Below are 20,281 nucleotides of genomic sequence, written 5' to 3' on the forward strand. Positions count from 1 at the left end.
ATTATGTTCTGACAGTATGTGCTGCACATAGTGAATTAGGGTATTTTATATTAAAATTTGTTTTAAGAAGTGCATAAAGATATTACATAGCTACACTGCATAAAGATATTACATAGCTACACTGAAGGGTTTGTAGTGAAATCCTCTTTGCTCAGCTTTGAACGTATTTATGGGGATGTTTGCCTGTGAAAATGAGTAGCTGGAACGTTGGTCACAGTGGACTGTACAATTCAGAACTTACTAGTTGGTTAAAGGACAGACAGTGGTGTAACAATGATGAGGATAATCAGATTCAACCTAAAACAACATAATACATCTTGTACAGGATGAAATGCATATCACTTTCTATTGTGTCTGCAGCTAACAGCACTTTCAAATGAACAGAGTATGTAAAAGACAATTTCATCACCTCTTTTCAAGGGCAGATACCAGAAAACTGAACTAGTAACAAAAACATACCCTTCCTGTTGTGACTGTAGACAGATCGGGATAATTTTATTAAAAGTGGGTTTTGGTGATAGGCATAAAATATACTGTATACAGCTTGAGGTATACTATGCTGATTTTGTTCAAAACTCTACAGATTCATACAGAACATGCCAGACATTGAAGATGAGCAAGTCTTAATCACTTGCTGATAGTATAAATATACATTCATACCATGGGAAGTTACAGGCTCGTACTCTGCCCTTTAACACATTCTGATACAAGAAATTGAGCAGCTTTCAGTTCTGTTCAAACATTAAAATTCAGATCTTAGTCTGATTGCCTGAGTGTTTTAGAATTGAGTTTATAACCTGTGTTATTGCTAAACTTTGGAATGGAGATGGTTAACTTTTTAACCTTGTTGTCACTTGTTACTTGATGAAGTTCTTACTGTTGATTGTGGAGAGTGATAACTCCTCTCTACAAGGGATTTGTATGAATTTTGAGGAGAAATGATCTTTAAAATAATCGTTTCACATATTTAATCTTACATCTCCCGTGTTTTGATTATGTTTTGATTATATTTTTGCCACTGTTTCTTTTTTTTTTTTTTTTTTTCTTCCCTGTGCTGTGGCCATTTGATCTGAACCTCAGTTAAGTTGAGTTTACATTCTTTTCTTGTTGGACAAAGAGAGTTTTGGTTTAAGTAGTCTCTGTGTCCCATGTGTCAAATCAAGAAAGATAAATTGTTTCTTAACGTTATTCTTCTGTAAAGAAAAAATTTGATATATTAATGTCCAGGCTTTACAGTGATGTTGAAGGAAAAGCCTCTTTGTGGCAGAGCTGCTGTTTTATCCTTGGTATTTCACGGGAGCTTGGGGTTGTTTATGAAAGGGAATTCTGTGTCAAAGCTAGGATCTCACATTAAGGATGTGAGATAGAGCATCCTGAGGCTTGTCAGCTGGATCCACTTCAGGAGGATGAGTTACAAGGCATGTCTTTGCTTCCCTTCTCTTTATTGGTCCCCCAGCATGGGGGAAGAGGCTTGCAAGGCAGTTACTGCTTTAATGGGCTGGAGCCTGGTCCTTACAGGTCCCTGAGGGCTCTGTGTCTCATGTGAACAAAATTCAAACATCCTCCAGCATGTGGAGGATGTGCACTCATGTGATGGGAATGCAGAAAAGATTGGGAATACATCATGTCCTGCCATTTCGTGGGATGTTCTTGCGTGTCTGGATGCACATGCAGGCTATGCAAGCCAAACTTTGGCACTTGATTTGTTGCACATTCTGTCATACAATAAATATTTTTGCTGAGATGCCCTGGCAAACAAGCATTTTGAGCCCTCACAGCAGGAATTAGTAAGAAGAAGAAGAAAAAGAGGTAGTAAAAATCACTATAAATTAAGTAATTACTTGTCTTAAAAGAACACTTGTGACTAGAATCAGTAGTAGTTGTCTTTTCAATGCAGACTTTTAGTCAGTCATCTTTCATACTGAATGCTCTGTTAACTATTATGCAGCTAATTTATACAGAAATTTTCAATTACAATGTGATAAGTTTGATTGGAGAGTTTTATTCCATAGGATGTTACGTCTTTTTTTAAAATGACTTTAATTGGTTGATTTGTTGTTATTCAAGTTCTGTTGAGAGTTGTGTATCTGGAAGAATGCTTACTTCTCTTGTGGCTTCTACTTTTGCCCATGATTCTTTCTATGCCTCTATATCTTTGTTCTCTTTACCTGTGAATTTTCAGGTACCAAAGAAGGTCAAAAAAAAAACAAACAAAAACCCAAACATAAAAGAATGGAAATTCCCCAAATCATTGGCATGTACCAGAGCATATATAATCTTGCATCTTGGTGGATTCTGTTTCTATCTGCAAGCCTGTTAGGACTGAGGAATAATCGTTTTTGTTTTCACCAGTATTTAACAATGTTAATATTTATTTTCAAGGAAGGGAGTTTAGCAATAGCAGTTTTGCTTGGAAAAAGACTTCTACTCTTGCTGTAAAGATTTTAACCTCACTTCTTTGATTACTTACAATTAATATTCAGACTCACATTGATGTTGTTATAGCACTTATAGCACATATAAATAGACGTTTCTTATTTAGGACTTGTTTCTTCATTTTTAGTATGGCTGTGTGCAAAAGCATCTTTTCTTTTAGTATATCGAACTGAGCTTATCTGTATTTTCAGTTCTTCCTGCAGCAAGATGTTGGAAATTCTCAGTTTTCAGAATAGGAATATTGTTTGATTGAGGGTAATTGTTTTTAGGATGGCCTTGTGTACTTTTTCTGTAAGGATCCTTGATGTACTGTTCTCATTGAAGTAATGCCACAAGTTGTCAAGACTGGAAAAATTTCACATTCATAAAGGCATATAATCATGCTTGCTAATTAAAAATGATTCCTATGTACAGAGCAGTGACTACTCAGTATATAAACAAAATAATTTTCATCAGCTCTGAAGGTAATATTGCTTGTTTGTATGTGTTTGGTGTTCAGGGAGCTGAAGGAAATTGCTTAAAAATGATTTTAGCTGTCTCCTATAACCAGAATATTTCTGTGTGCACATGCAAGAAATGACAGATGCTTCAATGGAGTTTTTATCTTTGCTATCTCTGGCAATATCTACTTTTTGCTAGCTAGCAGACTATGTCAGTAACCTCTAAGATTAAAGGAAGGGTGATTGTTGCTCACTTCAGTTTGCAGTAGTATTCTATTCTTTTAAGATTTCATTAGAATTTAAAATTCAGTATTCTAAGGTGGATCCTTGCAGACTGTGGAGGTGTAATATATGCAATGATCTTTTTTTATAAAACAGAGGTCATTTGAAATTGGTTAAAGACAATTGACTCTAAAGAGTCAAGGGCATCCAGTCAGCTATTTGCTTTCCATCTGTGGATTATCCAGCCTCTGAGAAAGGGACGTTGTGGGCTCCATGTGTGCCAGCAGCTCTGTTGGTGCTCTCAGGATGCAATATTTGCTTGCTCACATGAGGTGTGCTTTTTAGTCCAACATGAGCAGTGTAAAAAGTATTGCTCACCTTTGCTATCATCCTTGTGCATTAACAAAGTGTTCAGGCAATCCAATTTTAAATACTTAGATAACCCACGGTTTAGGACTATGTGAACTGTATGAACCTTTTATTACTCTTGCAAATTTATAATAGACATGATTTAAACAGATGGAGTTTAGCTGTTCCATGCGTTCTTTTTTTACAATTGCCCAAAATTTGTCACTGAAGAAAGCATGTATCAGGTAGCATTATTCACATGTTTAATTGGAATTGGGGTAGTAAGAAAATGGAAGGCCAGTAACTAGAGGTGTACCCCAGGGGAACACCTTCATTAATGAGCTGGATGATGGGGCAGAGCGCACCCTCAGCACTCTTGCAGGTGACACAAAGGTGGGAGGAGTGGTGGACACCCTCTGAACACCAGGAACACTGCTTTGCTGTGCGGGTGACCGCGCAGTGGCACAGGCTGCCCAGAGGCAGTGGGGTCTCCTCCCTGGGGATCTCCAAAAGCCCCCTGGACATGGTGCTGGGCACCCTGCTCTGGGTGGCCCAGCCTGAGCAAGGGGCTTGGACCAGGTGACCTCCAGGGGTCCCTGCCAGCCACAACCACTCTGAGTTTCTGTGAAAATAGTGTTTTCAGCTTTCCTATAGTGTTACTGTGTTCACAAGCAAAGCAGAAGCAGTGTTTTCTATCTGTAGTTTATCAGGTGTTAGTTTTCTGGGAGTTATCATTAAGACAACCTGCATCATCTTCAGATTCTTCGTACTAAAAGAAAGCTGATCCCAGGGCAAATGAGTAAGTGAAGCGTATTGCACTTGATAGTCAAGGTACTAAGTCATTTTATTGTTGCTGCAAGTTAATATTTGAAAGGCCATAGAATCACAGAATCTCTAGAATCATTTAGGCTGGAAAAGACCTCTAAGATCATCTAGTCCCACCTTTTGGAGTTAGGCTTCGTAACAGTAGACTCCTTTCTTTAACAGTCTCTTATTTCCTACCGTATGAAATATAAATGGCTTCCAAAGAAAATTCCATGTGAAACTTTTTAATATAAGTCTTTTTACATTCATTGCTAAGAAAGGCAGTTTATGAAATTGTGTCACAGTGCATTACTTGCAGGAGGGAATTGCTGTAGTCAGTTCAGTCCAATGTGAAAAGAAATGAGGACTAGAGCACCAGCCAGCTACACATTAGCAAATAAATACTGTGACATGTACGGCTCCACTATGATTTTTAGGCTTTGTCTGGAACAATGAAGTATATTTTGGAATAAATCTCTAATAGAAATACGTCAATCTGAGCATGACTTTTTAGTGTTTATATAATGCCTCCACTACTTACCTTTCTCTTAAATCAGGTTTTCAGTAACTTTTTCTTGCAAATACAGCTTCCCTTTCAGGAGTCCTTCCTGCTCAATCCTTCTCCTCCCCAGACAAGACAGCAAATAACATCCTCAAAAATGGTAGACAAAGTCACAGTAATATTAGTTTGCCTTTAATTGCCAGCAACAAATAGGCAGTTAACATTGCCCAAGAAATAAAACACTTTGTTATCACTTCAGTGGTTTTGGAGTAGCTTGAGAAACATCACTGCAGATAATCAATTTAAAATTGATTAGGACATTAGGAAAAATGTCTTTACCGTTAAGGTAGTCAAACACTGGAGCGGGCTTCCTAGAGAGGTGGTCGATGACCCATGCCTGTCAGTGTTCAAGAGGCATTTGGACAATGCCCTCGTCAATATGCTTTTTGGTTAGCCCTGAAGTGGTCAGACAGTTGGACTTCATCATCTTTCTAGGTGCCTTACAATTGAACTAGTCTCTCCTCTGCTCTTCATTATTTTCTTGTACCTAACAAGAATCAATCATTCTATTACCAGTTTGCAAAGTCTGACAGCAATCATTCTGTGATTTGAGAACTATATTTATCACAAATGATCAATTGTTTTTGTCAACAAAATGTAATAGATGTCTATATTTAACATTACACTGGTAAAGATTTTGAGTATAACAAAAACACAGCTTTTGTTTGTTGTGCGGTGTACAGTTTTCACTCCTAAATGCTTTGTACTTAAGGGAAATAAGGAAAACTGCATCCTGGCAGGTGAATCCCTCCCTTTTCTTAGGCTAGCCTCAAACTGATGGATTGAGGAAAAGAGCTGAAAGCTGCATTTTGTTTGGTCTCATTATAGTAATAAGAGGTAAATGTGAGTATTCTATCTGTCAAGTCTCACCATCCGTCTGTTTTTCTAGGAGGTGATTTCCTGTCCTTTTTAAGAAAAAAGAAGGATGAACTGAAAACAAAACAGTTAGTGAAATTTTCATTAGATGCTGCTTCTGGTATGGCATATCTCGAATCTAAAAACTGCATACACAGGTAAGGAAAGTATTTTTTCCTCACTATTGTAATTTTGATAATTTGGAATACTGGCAGATGTGGTCTTAATAGCAGAAATGATCCCTACAGTTAGAAAAAAGGCTACAGTTTCTCTGAATGGAGGTTATTGCTTGTCTAACTCAAAGCTGTTTTGTTCATTTAGGCAAAAATAAGTGCTGCGTTATTCGGTTTGTATGGTTTAGAGCTCTGAGTACAGATGGAGAGTGATTTTTCGCAACATGAGGAGCATAATTCATATGGTAACACTGAATCATGGCAAAAAGAAATCTACGGACCTTATATCCTCTCTGAAATGTACAGATATTTGCCAGACAACACAGAAGTTAAGGTATATTTACAGTGAGTTTCAGAAAAATCCACTGATATATCGTATGTTAAATGGATTAAAACTGGAGTTCTGCATATCAAATTATTATCCATTACCCAGAATGCTTTCTCCAAAATGTGGAAGATGCTATTCTGATACTTTATTTCTTCTGGTAGCTTTCCTCTTCATATATATATATATGTATACACATGTATATATATATTTTTTATTTTTTCCAAATTTGGCTCTGCCCTGGAACTGCTTATTCTCAGTGTGTATCAAACAGGATATGTAAGTGTACATAGTCTTCACCTGTTTTTCTCTCAAAATATCACAGTATATCCCTGCTACAGTGCTATACCTGAAATACAAGACATAAAAATGATGGTAGACCACTTTGTAGGGTACAAAGAACAAATTTTCATTTGTAATATTGTTAATTTCCACTTTGCTTTGAATAACATTTGTAGATAAACTCTGTGCCACTTAACATACATCGTATTTAGCACAATTCTAATGAATGCTATTATTGGAGATGCAAATGGTGTTTCTCTCTGGTGTTTTGATTTATCTTAAAAAACATTCCACCAACCACAGCAAGCTCAAAACCTGTTCACAAAATTTTACAGTGTTTTTGTGTCATTTTTATATTTTTCACTCTTCTGGGGGCTTGACTTGACCTAAGCAAGCTTAAACAGAATATTAATCTTTTTCAGTTCCTATTTCCCTTCTTTTCTATCCTTGATGTTATTTGTTTTTAAGGTGTGTTTACAAAGATAGTAACTACGAATTCAGAAAATACATTTCAGAGAGCACATATATGTAGAAATGTCTTGCCGTATGAAGGTTTCCTTGTGATAAGTTTAGAAAGCTGAATACAGTTGTTGAGAATCTAAAATCAGGAAACAGCTGTATTCTAATCTGTTTTGCCTGTGCCTTAAACTTGCATACATTCTAGGTTACACGTACTATTGTACATGCTAGCAAAAGGTAAATTTCCCATTCCCTTTTTAACCTTCAAAATCTTCACAGAAATTGATTATTGTTATCACAGATTATAATGGAAGATTATTGAAGAGAACTACCACTTTCCTTAAAGGCAAAAACAAAATTTTCAGTAGTAAACTTCTCCTGTAAAAACTAAGGTTTCAAAATGCAGCCAAGGAGGCAAATAAACTCTTCAGAAACATTGTTTACTTTATGAAATGCTTAGGGTAATAAATCAGAATATGCTTATCCATTGTTACTTTACAAGTCGTATTTTCAGGGATCTTCAAGACCTTATTCAGTATTATGTGGTTGGCCATAATACGTGCTTGCTCTATTTATGTTTGGGATTTGATAGATAAATATAATGGAAAAATTCTGAATCAGGACAACAACCAAGTTTAGTAATTTTAGTTGTAAGAAGCACCTCTGTGGTTTGTGTTTGTTTTTGGTTTTGTTTTGTTTTGTTTTTTGCTCTTTTCATGTCTGTTTGGGGAGTTTGAGCATTTGTCTAAGATTTCTGAGCACCCTGAGGGCTGGTTGGAGATGTATTTGTCAAAAATCCTGTCTGCCACAGAAGCACAGGACAACAGTTACTTGCTGGATGCTCATGGTCTATTGCACACTGGTGGACGCAACGCTCTGGAGCTCAGTAGCAGATACACTAAATAAGGGAGCAACAAGCTAGCAGGTAGAAGTCCCACTGCATACACAGTGCTTCATAAGCAAGCTCCTAGGTGTACAGGGCTCAGAACCCCACTGGAGTTTCAATCCCTTCATCAGTTGCAGTGAAGGTGCAACTATGTGATAGCATCATCTGTAAGAGGAATATGGGAACCCTTGTTCCCTCCTCTTTGGGTCAGGTAACACCCAAAGGGTCTGTTCATGGGTAAATTTTATACTGAGATCTTGTAGATTAGAATGGAGCAATTTATAGTAGGAAGAAGATGTAGCATTATGAAAAAGGAATACGAGGTTTTTTTAAGCAGCAATAAACTTGTTCTCTTTTGTCGGAAATGTCATTAACTAAAAGTGGTTCTCAAGTTAAAAAGAAAAAAGAAAATTAAGTAGGGACAAAATGGAATATGCAGCACAATATTTTTTATTTTGATTAAAAGTCAGAAGGCTGTGATTATTGTTACTTAAGAAGAATCTTAAATAAGGTATCATTAGAAATGCTTTCTATTATGTAGGTTGCAGAAAAGTGAAATTGTTTTCCTTCCATGCTGTTGATTTTCCACAATATTCTACTTGTTGTTTTAAACATTTGCTCAGAACTCTTACTTGTTTTTTTTTAGTAATGTAGGTGACCATTATTTAGTGTCGTGTTCATTTGACTTACTGTTAATGTGTATGAAACTAAAGATGGCTCAGAAGCTTATTAAATGACTTTTAATGCCACTTTTCAGATATAGCCTGTCCATCTATACTTAGCCTGTGTATTTTAAATTTATGTCTAAATCTGTACTGGCTTTCTGAAATTACTATCCGAGTCACGCTTTGGCTTAGTCTTTCAGTAATTGGGCCAGTGCAACAACTAATCTGCCCTTTGATTTTTATTTTTATGTGTGCTGTGGTGTTTCAGTAAGTGCAGGTATAAAGTTTAAATTTGTCAGACTTCAAATGCATAATGCCTGTGAGGGATTATTTGATCTGCATTTTCATCTCCTCTAGAGTCCAGAAATCACTTGTTCTTTGCTCTCTCTTTGTTCTGATTAAAAAGCAGAAATGAGTGGGCTTATATTAAAAAAAAAAAAAAAAAAAAAAAAAAAAAAGCATGAAAAGATTTTATTAAAAGAAATAAAAGAATGGTTGAACATACATAGAAGAATGCAGTTATTTCATCTCCATTTAATTAAAATGAGTTTAAAGAATTGTTTCCTCTTTTTCATTTTTACTTCATGCTATTGTTTAGATAGTTCAATTTTTTTCTGTTAATTAGAAACACAAGATTAGGATGGAGATGTGATAACTTCAGTTGGTTCAATAAGCATTTATGAGTGATCTTCTTTTCCAGAATTTGATTTGCATGTGTTGAATGAATTTGTCCTTAATTTATTTTTAGTTTCCATACCTATCCCGTGCAGCTACCTTGTTAGATAATTTGAACATACTTGTTTATTTCATTATCCTTCCCCTTACAACCATCATTTCTTAATGAAAATAATTCAAATTATGGTAAAACTCAATTTGAAAAATATTTTAATACCAAGAAAAGCAATTATGTTTTGGATTTCCCCAGTTTTATTGTTTGATAGTGCAACCCTTCAAAATCAGAAAGACAGGTCTAGAAAATATTATTTCTGTGTGGAAAAGAGTCTTGTAGGTTTATCTTCAAGTAATACATATGTGATTCTAATTCAAGCTAACAGAAATATTCTTTTTTTTTTTTTTCCAGTTAATTATTGTGCTCCTTGATAGTTTCACTACTTTACTTGAGCTGTAGATTAGTTTTTCCTTCCTGAAGAGCTTTCACAAACAAGAACCAGTTTATTTTTAAAAAGAATAGTTTAAACGAGTTTCGAGATGCAGTATTGGGAGAGCACTATATAAAAAGTTAGAATCTTAAAAGTGATTAATTAATAAACAATTCAAATGACGGTTTTCCGCTAAATTTATCAGCAGTAGCCATCATTTGTTCATCCACCAAATGTAGCATAAAGTTGGTATCAGGTTCAATTTACTTATTTTCAACATATGAGAAGATGTTTCCAAACAGGATTCAAGGTACATCTTTTAGTCAAGTTTTCCTTTCAGTCAATGCGGTTAATGTTCTAGAAGTCTCCTGTACTCTGAATTTAAGATGTGTTCACTGGTAAGATGATCGTGTTCTGTGGTCCAATTCCTCTATCTTTATTCACGTCACTACTGCTTTTTTACCTTAATGCAAATACAGTATGATTTAATGCTGTTTTCTAGCAATTACAAACTCCACATTAAATTAAAAGTGGCTGGTTTAGCTTCATACTATGAAATCCTGGCTCTATGGATGTGAATTTGGTATTTCTATAGTTTTGATTAGATTTGGGTGGTTTATATTAATTACATGTAAATTACTAGGAAAATACTTTTTTCACTATTATTGTCTAGTTTGCAAGATACACTCTGTTCCCAGAACTTTTTTTTTTCCACTTCAGCCTGGTAAGTGCTAAGGTAAAGAATTTTGGAAAGATGTATTCCCAACCAGGAATGCTATTATTCATATTCCGAATAATTTATTTAGTCTTTCCTTTCCAATGAATCTCTGTTTCTTTCTGGGACAGTAGCTCAGCTACACAGAAAGGATGAAAATGATCCTATTCGGTTTAGTGGAGGTGCCATTCAGCTTAGTGTATCAGTAGTAATTTAAGTCTCCTTAGAAGCAGGAGGGAGATGGTTTATCTCAAAAGCTGAGCAGGTCTCCTTCCCAAGGGGTGGGGAGAATAAGCTGCTTCCTTGAATTCTGTACCCACATCCTGTGGAAGACAGGAGCCAAATACATGTCTGCAACTCCTTTTGTCTGTCTCCGAGCAATTCAGTGCTCAGCAGAATGTCTCTCTCCATTCTGAAATGCCGTATTCTCCTTGAGCACGTGTTTCCTTGAATACTGCATTTCCTCCTGGGACACAAAGAGCTTAAAAGTTGGTATTGAATACCTAAGATCTTTGCTGTAATTTCTGTAATTTTCTGTGCCGGTGATAACTTTTGAAGAAAGACTATGTTTCTGTGGAATGAATTTGCCTTTCTATCAACTAGATGGGCTCATAAAGGTTTATTGTGCAAGCAGTAATTTCTTATAAGACAATATCCACTCCCATAATTCATGAAATTCCCTGGGGAAGTATTAAAGACTTCATAAAAGAAGACATTAGTGAAAGAAATATTGTATTTGTGACCTTATTGATATTTTTTCCTTGGGAGGGGTATTATGCAAACTTAAATTGCAGGTGTTCAAAAAATGTGTTAGTCTTCTTTGTCTGTGTACTGCCATTTAAAGTCATTGTCATTATTCATTAGTTTTTTATGATTCACACAGAACAGCATGTATAAAATAGTGGTAGTACAAAATACTATTTCTGTACCTTTCTTTTAAGGATAGAAAATATTTAATCATTTATTACTGCATCAAAAAAATCTGTTCTGTTTGTGGTTAATAATAATAGTTGATCGTGCTTCAACAAAGTGAAGCCTTTCAGGGAATTACTATAAGTGGTACAGTTGAAACATAAATATAATGAGTAATCATAATTTTAAACCTTATTTATAAGATTATGTCTCTGTTTCATATAAAACTCTATTTTTTACAGTATGGATATTAGAAATCATTTCTATTCTATTTAATGTTAAAACTACAACTGTGAACACTAACAAAGAATTGTAACTGTTTCTTGGTCACTGAAATAATGCAGGTATGTTGTTATTGTAAAAGGAAAAAGCTCCTAAAATGTATTCTCTCATATCTGTAAAATAATTTTAGTCAAAATTTGAATTTGGTTGCCACATTGCAGTACCACATACTTAGCTTTTATTTCTTACTATGCAAGTGCTTTATGAAATCTTCCATTTTGCCTCTTATCTACTTTTTTTTTTTTTTTTTTTTTTTTATGAAAGCCAGTATTTCCAGTGAATTTATTAGATTGTAAAGATACTGTGCAGTTTTAACACTATGGATTTTGCACAGGTTATCGATTAATTTAGTTTATTAGTCATGATAAGTACTAGTGGAAGAACCATTACAAATGCATAGTTTTTATATGGAGAAATGATCCAGATATGCAGCAGGTATGGAGGAAGGCTGCAGAAGCCCACCCTGTCCTAGCTCTTTTGTGGGTAGCTGGTGATCTGTCTGCTCTTTGCAACAACAAAACGTGGGAATCCAAGTTATAACTAAGCAATTCAAGGGCATGTTGACTGTTGCCAAAACAATGTCAGTGCTCCATGCCCACACCACTTGGCACTCTGCTTCTGCAAGAAGGGGATGCTACAGCCGTCTCAAGGCAGCAGTGAATGCTGACACTCCGCAACAGCGCTGCAACAAGGTGTTTGGAGTCATCAGCCTGTCTCTGCTCAAAGAGCATGACGCTGTCGTCTGTCTGCACATGATCCTTTTATTCATCAGTGGCTATTAAAACTGCTTTCTTGACCATGACATTTCTCCATACAAGTGTCAGTGCTCTGCATTGCTTCTCGAAATTATTTTTCATAATTCTCACACTGTGTGTGAGCACACTGTGTGTGCTTCCAAATGTGGGATTTCCAACCCTAAAAAAACTGAAACGGTGCTCTTCAACTGTTGTAGTCTAGGAAGAGAGACAGGTGAACACTGCTGCATTTCACTGTGCTTGCCGTATAGGAGCAGATTGGAATATCATAGACCAGGTTATCTCACCAGAAATTACTGATTTTACGTAACATCATTGCACGTTATGTTCTTTGTGAATTTTTGCTATACAGCTCAGGGATGGACTTGAAAGACCAGCATTCCATTTGTTTTCTCTTCCCCGAGGAGCTCTTCTTACATTTGCTGTGTCATTTACATAAATAACGTACAAACAGTTATTTTTGTTAATACAGTTCCAATATGCTTACTTCCTTACCATTTAAGCTACTGAGTTGGATAGTTCCGAATCATTCACTTATCACTGTAATCCTCAGGTGGAAAATTCTTTTGCTTGTCACTCAACCTATCTCCTATAATATTTACTGTAAAAATTACATGAAGAGCATTCTATTTTGTATTTTCTATCTGAAGCATTTTAACTTTTGGCAGCAGAATGCTGCATTACAAGTTGTCTGTTACTTAGTAAACTAAAGTAGGAAGTAGTAAACTTAGTAGACTCTAAACTTAGTCCATTTTTTCACATTTTAGCTTTAATTTTCACTTTTATAATTGTGTGTAGTCAAACTAGCTTGAATACAGAAAGATAATTGTTAGCTTAAACTACTTTTTTTGCAGTATGTCTACATTTTATATGTTATTCTGTAGTACATAATTTCACCCTTTTTCAGGGACTCCTCTCATAAGTATCTGTTACTGCAGAAAATTTGGTCATTTCTTATGGGACCTAAAAGTCTATCTTTTTGTTCTTTAGAGAAAAAAAGACTTTACAGGAGGTTTTTTCTAGGTAGAAGTTGAGACCTATTTTTTATTTCAGTTTGAATGCCTTTATTGAAAGTGTCTGTCTCTGTTAGAGATTATTCAGTTGTAGCAGGACATCAGTTCACATTTGTCAACCTGCAAAACGCCCTTTCTGTAGATTTATCTGTTTTTTACAACACAAGTGTCTTTATTTCACAGCACAATGCCACCTTCATCATCATTGCCCTTCGTACTTTCCATGGTATTGAGGTCCTGTACAAAACCACATAACTACTTGTAGGTCCTTTAAACCTGAAGGTGAACATTCAGAAACTACAGCAGCAACTGTAGTTAATAAGTTGGATCTCAGTATTCCTTTCTTGGAACAGTTTTCATGACTAACATAGATCACTATACATACAAATGTATATGCTGATTTAAAAAAAAAACAAAAAAACAAAAAAACAAAAAAAAAAAAAAAAAACATGGAACATTAGGCCATATGCATCTACATGATTTCTTGTGTCAGGCTTTTGGTGAGAGTGCTTTCAGATTCATGGTCTAGTGACTGAGTCTGCTTCACCATGCTTGTATAGGTTTCTGCCCAGTGTGTCTCAAATGGTGATTAATTCTTAATAGTTTTGCAGAGGACTGTCATTTCATTTTCATAACCCTGTCCCAGATGCAATATCTGGTACTGCTCTTATGGCTTAGAAAACTGAGTCACTGAGAAACAAGTGCAAATTAACAGTGTTGCAGAGGTCAGAGGTCTAACAGCTTGGGGCTTCTCAGTCCTTTCTGCTCATCTTGAGGCAGCACATCCAGGTAATCACAGCTAGTATTATCCATGCCTTTTTTTTTTTTTTTTTTTTTTTCATCAAAAGGCAGGGAAGTGCAAGATCAAAAGAAAGCTTTAATCTCATTATTCAGAATTGTTTCTTCCCAGACATTAATCTCAAAGACGAACTTGAACTGAAGTGTGGAAAGTTCTGCTCTAACTGGCTGGCTCTTGGATCAATATCAAATGGTTTGATTTGATTCCATAATTATCAGCACTGATGCACAAGTTTCTCCCAGTTCCCCCCATTGATACGTCAGGATCAAGGATCAATTAACTTTCCTGAATCTACTTTGACTCACATAGGTTTTTGTTTGGGACCTTTAAGGTTTATAATTTCAGCTTATTTCTTCCAGTTGGATGCTAGGAATACTCATTACCTGACAGCTTGATATCAGTGCTTCAAGTTCTAGTCATGCTTCCGTTGAGAATTTTTCTGAGTTTTGTAGAAGTTGTTGCATTTGGAAACATCACCGTTTAGTCTTCGTCAGATTGGGAATCTGTGGGCTTTCCTTTAGTTACTGTGTTGTAAAGTACTACTGGTAAACACTCATTTTGACTGTACTTAAAAACAAGCATTCAAAGGAAACAAAAAAGACTTTCTTGTTACTGAGTGCTAAGTTAGTTTAGTCAGTTAGTTTAGCCCAGGGCCTGCTCCTGCGGGGGCTCTCCATGGGCCGCAGCCTCCTCCAGGCCACATCCACCTGCTCCACAGGGGGCTCCTCCACCCATGGGGGGGCTGCAGCGTGGAGATCTGCTCCATGTGGGACCCATGGGCTGCAGGGGGACAGCCTGCTCCACCAGGGGCCTCTCCCTGCACAGCCCACAGGGGAACTGCTGCTGCCTGCCTGCAGCACCTCCTGCCCTCCTGCTGCACTCACCTGGGGGGCTGCAGGGCTGCTGCTCACTCCTCTCTCCCTGCTGCTATAGCACAACAGGCTTGTTACCCCCTTCTTCAATCTGTTCTCCCAGAGGCCCACCCAGTGTTGCTCCCTGGCTTGTCCCTGGCCAGCAGCAGGTCCCTTTTGGAGCTGGCTGGAGCTGGCTCTGACCTCACATGGGGCAGGTGCTGGGTTCTGCTCACCTAGGCCACCCCATCAGCTCCGGGTTACCAAATCCTTGCTATGTAAGACCAGTACAGAAGAAGAAGTTTTTTATTTTATTGCTATATGAGCTGTCTGTTTAGTGTGCAGGAAGGCTCAGCATTGTTATAGATGATGGTAGGCTTAAAAAAATATGTATAGAGCATGAAGATACGCATCAGCAATACATCTCAAAGTATGGCTGTATTTTTGCACTTAATGTTGATTCATGATTTCCAAACTTGTGTCCAACTTCGCAACTTGTCTGTCAAAATAATAATCGTGAGTTAAAAGTATGGCAGTCCACTAAGTACTGTACTGCAGTATCAGCTATAGTCTATGATATAAATAGAGTTTGAAAACTGTAAATTTTTAACATCTTACAGCTGATACAGGTTATATAATACAGTGAAAAAACTAGCTTAGCTTGCAGCCTCAGTTTCCATGTAGATGTTTAAATCACAAATGACACCATTGCATGTTCTTTTAAGTAGCAGCCTAGTAAGCAAATCGCAGGTAGTGCTGCACAGGTAGAGAATTAAATTGGAAGCAGGCTAAAAATTCAGAGTCTGAGTTTGTTGCAGTAGGATAGATCTAGGTAGAAAGAGAATATATTTGTAGTGTTTCTAATCTTAGCTCTAATTAACTGTTTATTTTCTAAATATTTTGTGAGCAATGGAAGAAGATGTCTTTTAATGCTTTTTAAAAGCAAAATTCACAAAAATAAGTTGTTGAAACTTGAAATATTTTCCTGAGCTTTCCAGTTATTTCCACTATCACATTGGCAAAGGTAGTTTGATCCTAGAGAAATCCATCTCCAATTAAAGATGAATCAATTCTGAATTAGTCATTCTGGTTGTCTGAAATCTTATTTAAGCAACATGATTTTTTTTTTTCTTTCATGAGCTTGTATGATTCTGATCTGAAAGTATTAAAAGAAAAAAAATACGGAACATGTGTATATCCAAACCTATTAAATTAAGTATTACAAGTATTATATGCTTTAAACTTACTGTAATGAATTAGATGGATTATTGAAATCTAGATGTGCTTCAGTGTATGAGAATTTGACCTACAATGAAGAGCTGCTTCTGAAAAAGGAGTGAGTTTCATTCTAATGAATAGGTAATAGGTAAATAATAGGTAATTCTAATTACCTATTTCCCTAAACTATTTGATTCTGGCACAGCTAAATAACAAAAGATTTTAAAAGGGAGAAGAATGCTGTTTTTCCATACAGACTGTACACATTTGTTGTAGAGTTTGATACTGCTTCTTGTATGCTTTATTTGAAATTCAGCCCAGCCTCCAATAAAAGCAAATTAGTTATGTCCTGCATCTCAGATTTAGCTTTGCCACAGCTGCAGAAATAGTTCTGAAGGCTTGTGATTAGAGTAACAGATGCATGGATTTGGATGATCAGAGTGTGATATAAAAATGTCAGAGTACATTTTGGTTTACTCTAAATCTCAATATATGATGCTATCTCAATAAGGCCATGCTATGTTACATATATATTCCTGAATTATACGTGGTGCTGTCCTGATTCCAGAGAACTCGATGGTCACAGTATGTAAGGAAAAAATGTTTGAATCATGGCTTCTTCGTGTTACCATATTGTGAGTAAATAAGCAGTAAAGTATGCATGTGAATATATTAACTTGAGGTGGGTTAACCTTGGCTGGTCACCTTGGCTGGTCACCAAGAAGGGGGAGAAAATATCTTGTGTGTTGAGATAAGGACAGGCAGATTGTTCACTAATTACTCTCATGGGCAAAACAGACTCAATTTGGGGAAGAATAATTGAACTTATTGTCAATTAATAACAGAGTAGCATAGTGAGAAATAAAAGCAAACTAAAAACACCTTCTCCCCAAGCTCAAGCTCTCCTTTGCAGGATCACCATCACTACAACTTTACCTGTACTCTGCTTCCCCCCTTGCCCAAGTAGTGCAGGGGAACAGGGAATGGGACCTGTGGTCAGTCCCTGACACTTCGTCTCTTCATCTCTGTGGGCTTGCCCACATGCAGCAGCAGCTCTTCAAGCACTGCTCCCACACGGCTCCGTCCTACGGGGTCCATCCATCCCCCAGGAGCAAACTGCTCCAGCACGGGTCCTCCACAGGTGGGTGGCAGCTCCCCCCAGACACCCTGCTCCTGTGTGGGATTCTCTCTTTCCCTTCTTTTTCCTTCCTTTTATTTATTTATTTATTTATGTTTTGTTTGTTTGTTTATTTGTTTTTTGATTGTCACATTGGTTGCTTTAGGTGCTCTTAGGGCAGATTTCATTTGCCAGTGGTAATTTCTAGCACCAATTATCTTTGTCATTTGCTACTTTTCTTGTCAAATTCTCATTTACCAAGGCATCTATTAATAGAAAGTTGTTGTTTAACTATGGCTGTTTAACTATGGTTGTTCTAAGGCTAACATTAATAATGAATATTTACCAGAGGCTAATTTAGTATAAGACATAATTGATTCTGCTGTTACTCAGTTTGTAGTGGCAAATTGAAGTTTCTTAATATAAAATAAATAAGCAGAAATTTACTTTTTCTTTGTGCGAAGGGCTTTTCTTTTGATAAGGCAATTACAGTGTTTGATCGCATTTATTAGAAATTTCCGTTAGATTTCATCTTGCTACTAGTCAACATGCAGTCTTTATATCAGCTGAAAGTTACTCAAGATAATCAGCTATGGTCAACCAAAGATAGTCCTTTATATTAATATTTAAAGTTTCTTAAAGGATTCAGTGAGACTGATATTTCCATTTTATGATAAACTTTCTCAGTTACTGAGCTTGAATCTCATCTTTTCTGTGTTCTCTCTGTTAAATGGGAAAGATATTCTCTGAGATTTCAGTATGTTACTATTTCTAGGTTGGTGACTTGAAATATCATAAAGTGATGGATTGTTTGGGCATGTTATTGTTTAAACAGTAGATAAATTATATAGATTAACTTCGATAAACTAAAATTTAAATATCTAAACTAAAGATAGTTAATACATTGTTTAACTTGTTATTGCAGAATCATTTTTTTAGACTTATTAAAAAAAAATACATTATTTTAAATAAATACAATGACCATATTGACAAATAAATATTGTATTATAAATATCTGTGGTGATAGAAATCAGCAATAACCACTAATACAAGGAAAGCTAAAAAGGAAAGCATAAGACATTGCCATGTGTGAAGTGGAAATGATGCTCACTGCAATTATATCTAGGAACACCCTTTCCCTCCTTCTGAATAGTCTGCGTTGAAATGAATGACCTTCAATAAGTAGTGTCTACAGTTGGAAACACCTAAGTCTTACATTAACTTCATGGTTTTGATAGTTCAGGGTTGGGGAAAACATTGTACTTTTGGCATGTACGCAATACACTAATTAGGTTACTATCATACACAATACCTAGAGGTTTCTACCTCATATTGGGCCCCTCACTACAAGAAGGACATCGAGGTGCTTGAGCGGGTCCAGAGAAGGGCGACGAAGCTGGTGAGGGGCCTGGAGAACAAGTCCTACGAGGAGCAGCTGAGGGACTGGGGTTGTTCAGCCTGGAGAAAAGGAGGCTCAGGGGCGACCTTATCGCTCTCTATAGGTACCTCAAGGGAGGCTGTAGCGAGGTGGGGGTTGGTCTGTTCTCCCACGTGCCTGGTGACAGGACGAGGGGGAATGGGCTTAAGTTGAGCCAGGGGAGTTTTAGGTTAGATGTTAGGAAGAACTTCTTTACTGAAAGGGTTGTGAGGCATTGGAACAGGCTGCCCAGGGAAGTGGTGGAGTCACCATCCCTGGAGGTCTTTAAAAGACGTTTAGATGTAGAGCTTAGGGATATGGTTTAGTGGGGACTGTTAGTGTTAGGTCAGAGGTTGGACTTGATGATCTTGAGGTCTCTTCCAGCCTAGAAATTCTGTGATTCTGTGATATCTTTTTAGTTTCACAGGATTCATTTTTACAGTTCCACATACTCTTAACTTCCTTTGCCCTGAACAATAATTTTAGTTTCTGTGAGGTTACTATTGAATTTTTAAAAGGTAGAATATGAAATTCCAGTATGCCATCAGAAGTGTTTCCTCCACATTTTCCTAGTTTGTGCAATCTAGTTTCTTTAAGTAGGAAACGAAAAAAATTGCAAATAACTTTGAAATTCCATAACTTCTTCCAGAGAGGAAAAATGTACTGTAATGCTGATCAGTTTAAACATTTACATACTCTTTCAGAAATAGCTCTATTACCTACTTTCTAATCCAATATGCTCCTATTTCTTAAACAGTGATTTTTGAATTGATTTAAGAACAAAGTTTGGAGAGCATTGTACCTTTAATAGTAATACTTAGGAAGAAATGGTAAGGTACGAATCTGAAAGTGTCAGGAGATATCAAGGGAAATCAGTATTCAACCAAGGGTCCTAACCTCCCACTGAAAATGAATAAAAAATGAAAAGCTCAGACTTTTTACAGACAGATGAACTTTTATTCTGTGCATTAGAATTAATTTGCTGTTAACACAGTCTGTCTGGTTATTTAGAATAAAATAGTGGCTTGCTTGCCAAATTTGTGGGAAGAATTTTACTAGTAAATCATAGTGAGAAATGAACTGAGCCCACAGACCAAAGTCTAATTGCAGGAGATGTTGTGAAATAGAGTGTGTACATAAGTGCATTAAACACAACTTTGAAATTAACAGAAAAACTGTCATTGAATTCAACTGTATAGGTTGTCCTTAGATGATAGTGACAGCTCTTGCAATCCTTCAATACATGTTGTTGTCAGGAAGCTAGAGTAGTAATTCTCTGTTTACTGTATTTCAGAGTTCAAAGTTTCATACTAAATCTGCTCAGAAAGTTGTGATACCTTCTTGTCCCAAATCATCAGATTCTAAATATATCATAACAAGGAGATGCAGGCCATATTTAAAGCTGATTATACTGCTGGGGGTGTTTTTAGTTTTTGTTTGTTTGTTTGTTTGTTTTGTTTTGTTTTGTTTTGTTTTGTTTTAACATTTTGTTAATATGTACCAGAAAGAAAGATGTACTGCAGGGTAACATTTTTACTGTGGGTAGAAAGATGCGTTAGTGCTAGATGATGAACAAACAATTAGATCATCGGATAAGACAAAAGCAGAAGTAGATGGACTGGGGAGAAGAGGAGGAATGTAGTCA

The 20,281-nt window shown here is 36.5% G+C and overlaps 1 protein-coding gene across 3 annotated transcripts in view; it reads left to right on the forward strand.

Moving 5' to 3' along the window:
- The window catches only part of FER (FER tyrosine kinase), a 184,529-nt gene that overhangs the window by 135,073 nt on the left and 29,175 nt on the right, over positions 1 to 20,281 (forward strand). For all 3 annotated transcript variants that reach the window (XM_032205776.1, XM_032205778.1, XM_032205777.1), the window contains one exon: positions 5,702 to 5,825. In XM_032205776.1, coding sequence (XP_032061667.1) covers positions 5,702 to 5,825 — 124 coding nt within the window. The remainder of the gene's footprint in view (positions 1 to 5,701; positions 5,826 to 20,281) is intronic.

Source organism: Aythya fuligula, chromosome Z, assembly GCF_009819795.1.
Source record: "Aythya fuligula isolate bAytFul2 chromosome Z, bAytFul2.pri, whole genome shotgun sequence".
In the NCBI taxonomy this organism is placed as follows: domain Eukaryota; kingdom Metazoa; phylum Chordata; class Aves; order Anseriformes; family Anatidae; genus Aythya; species Aythya fuligula.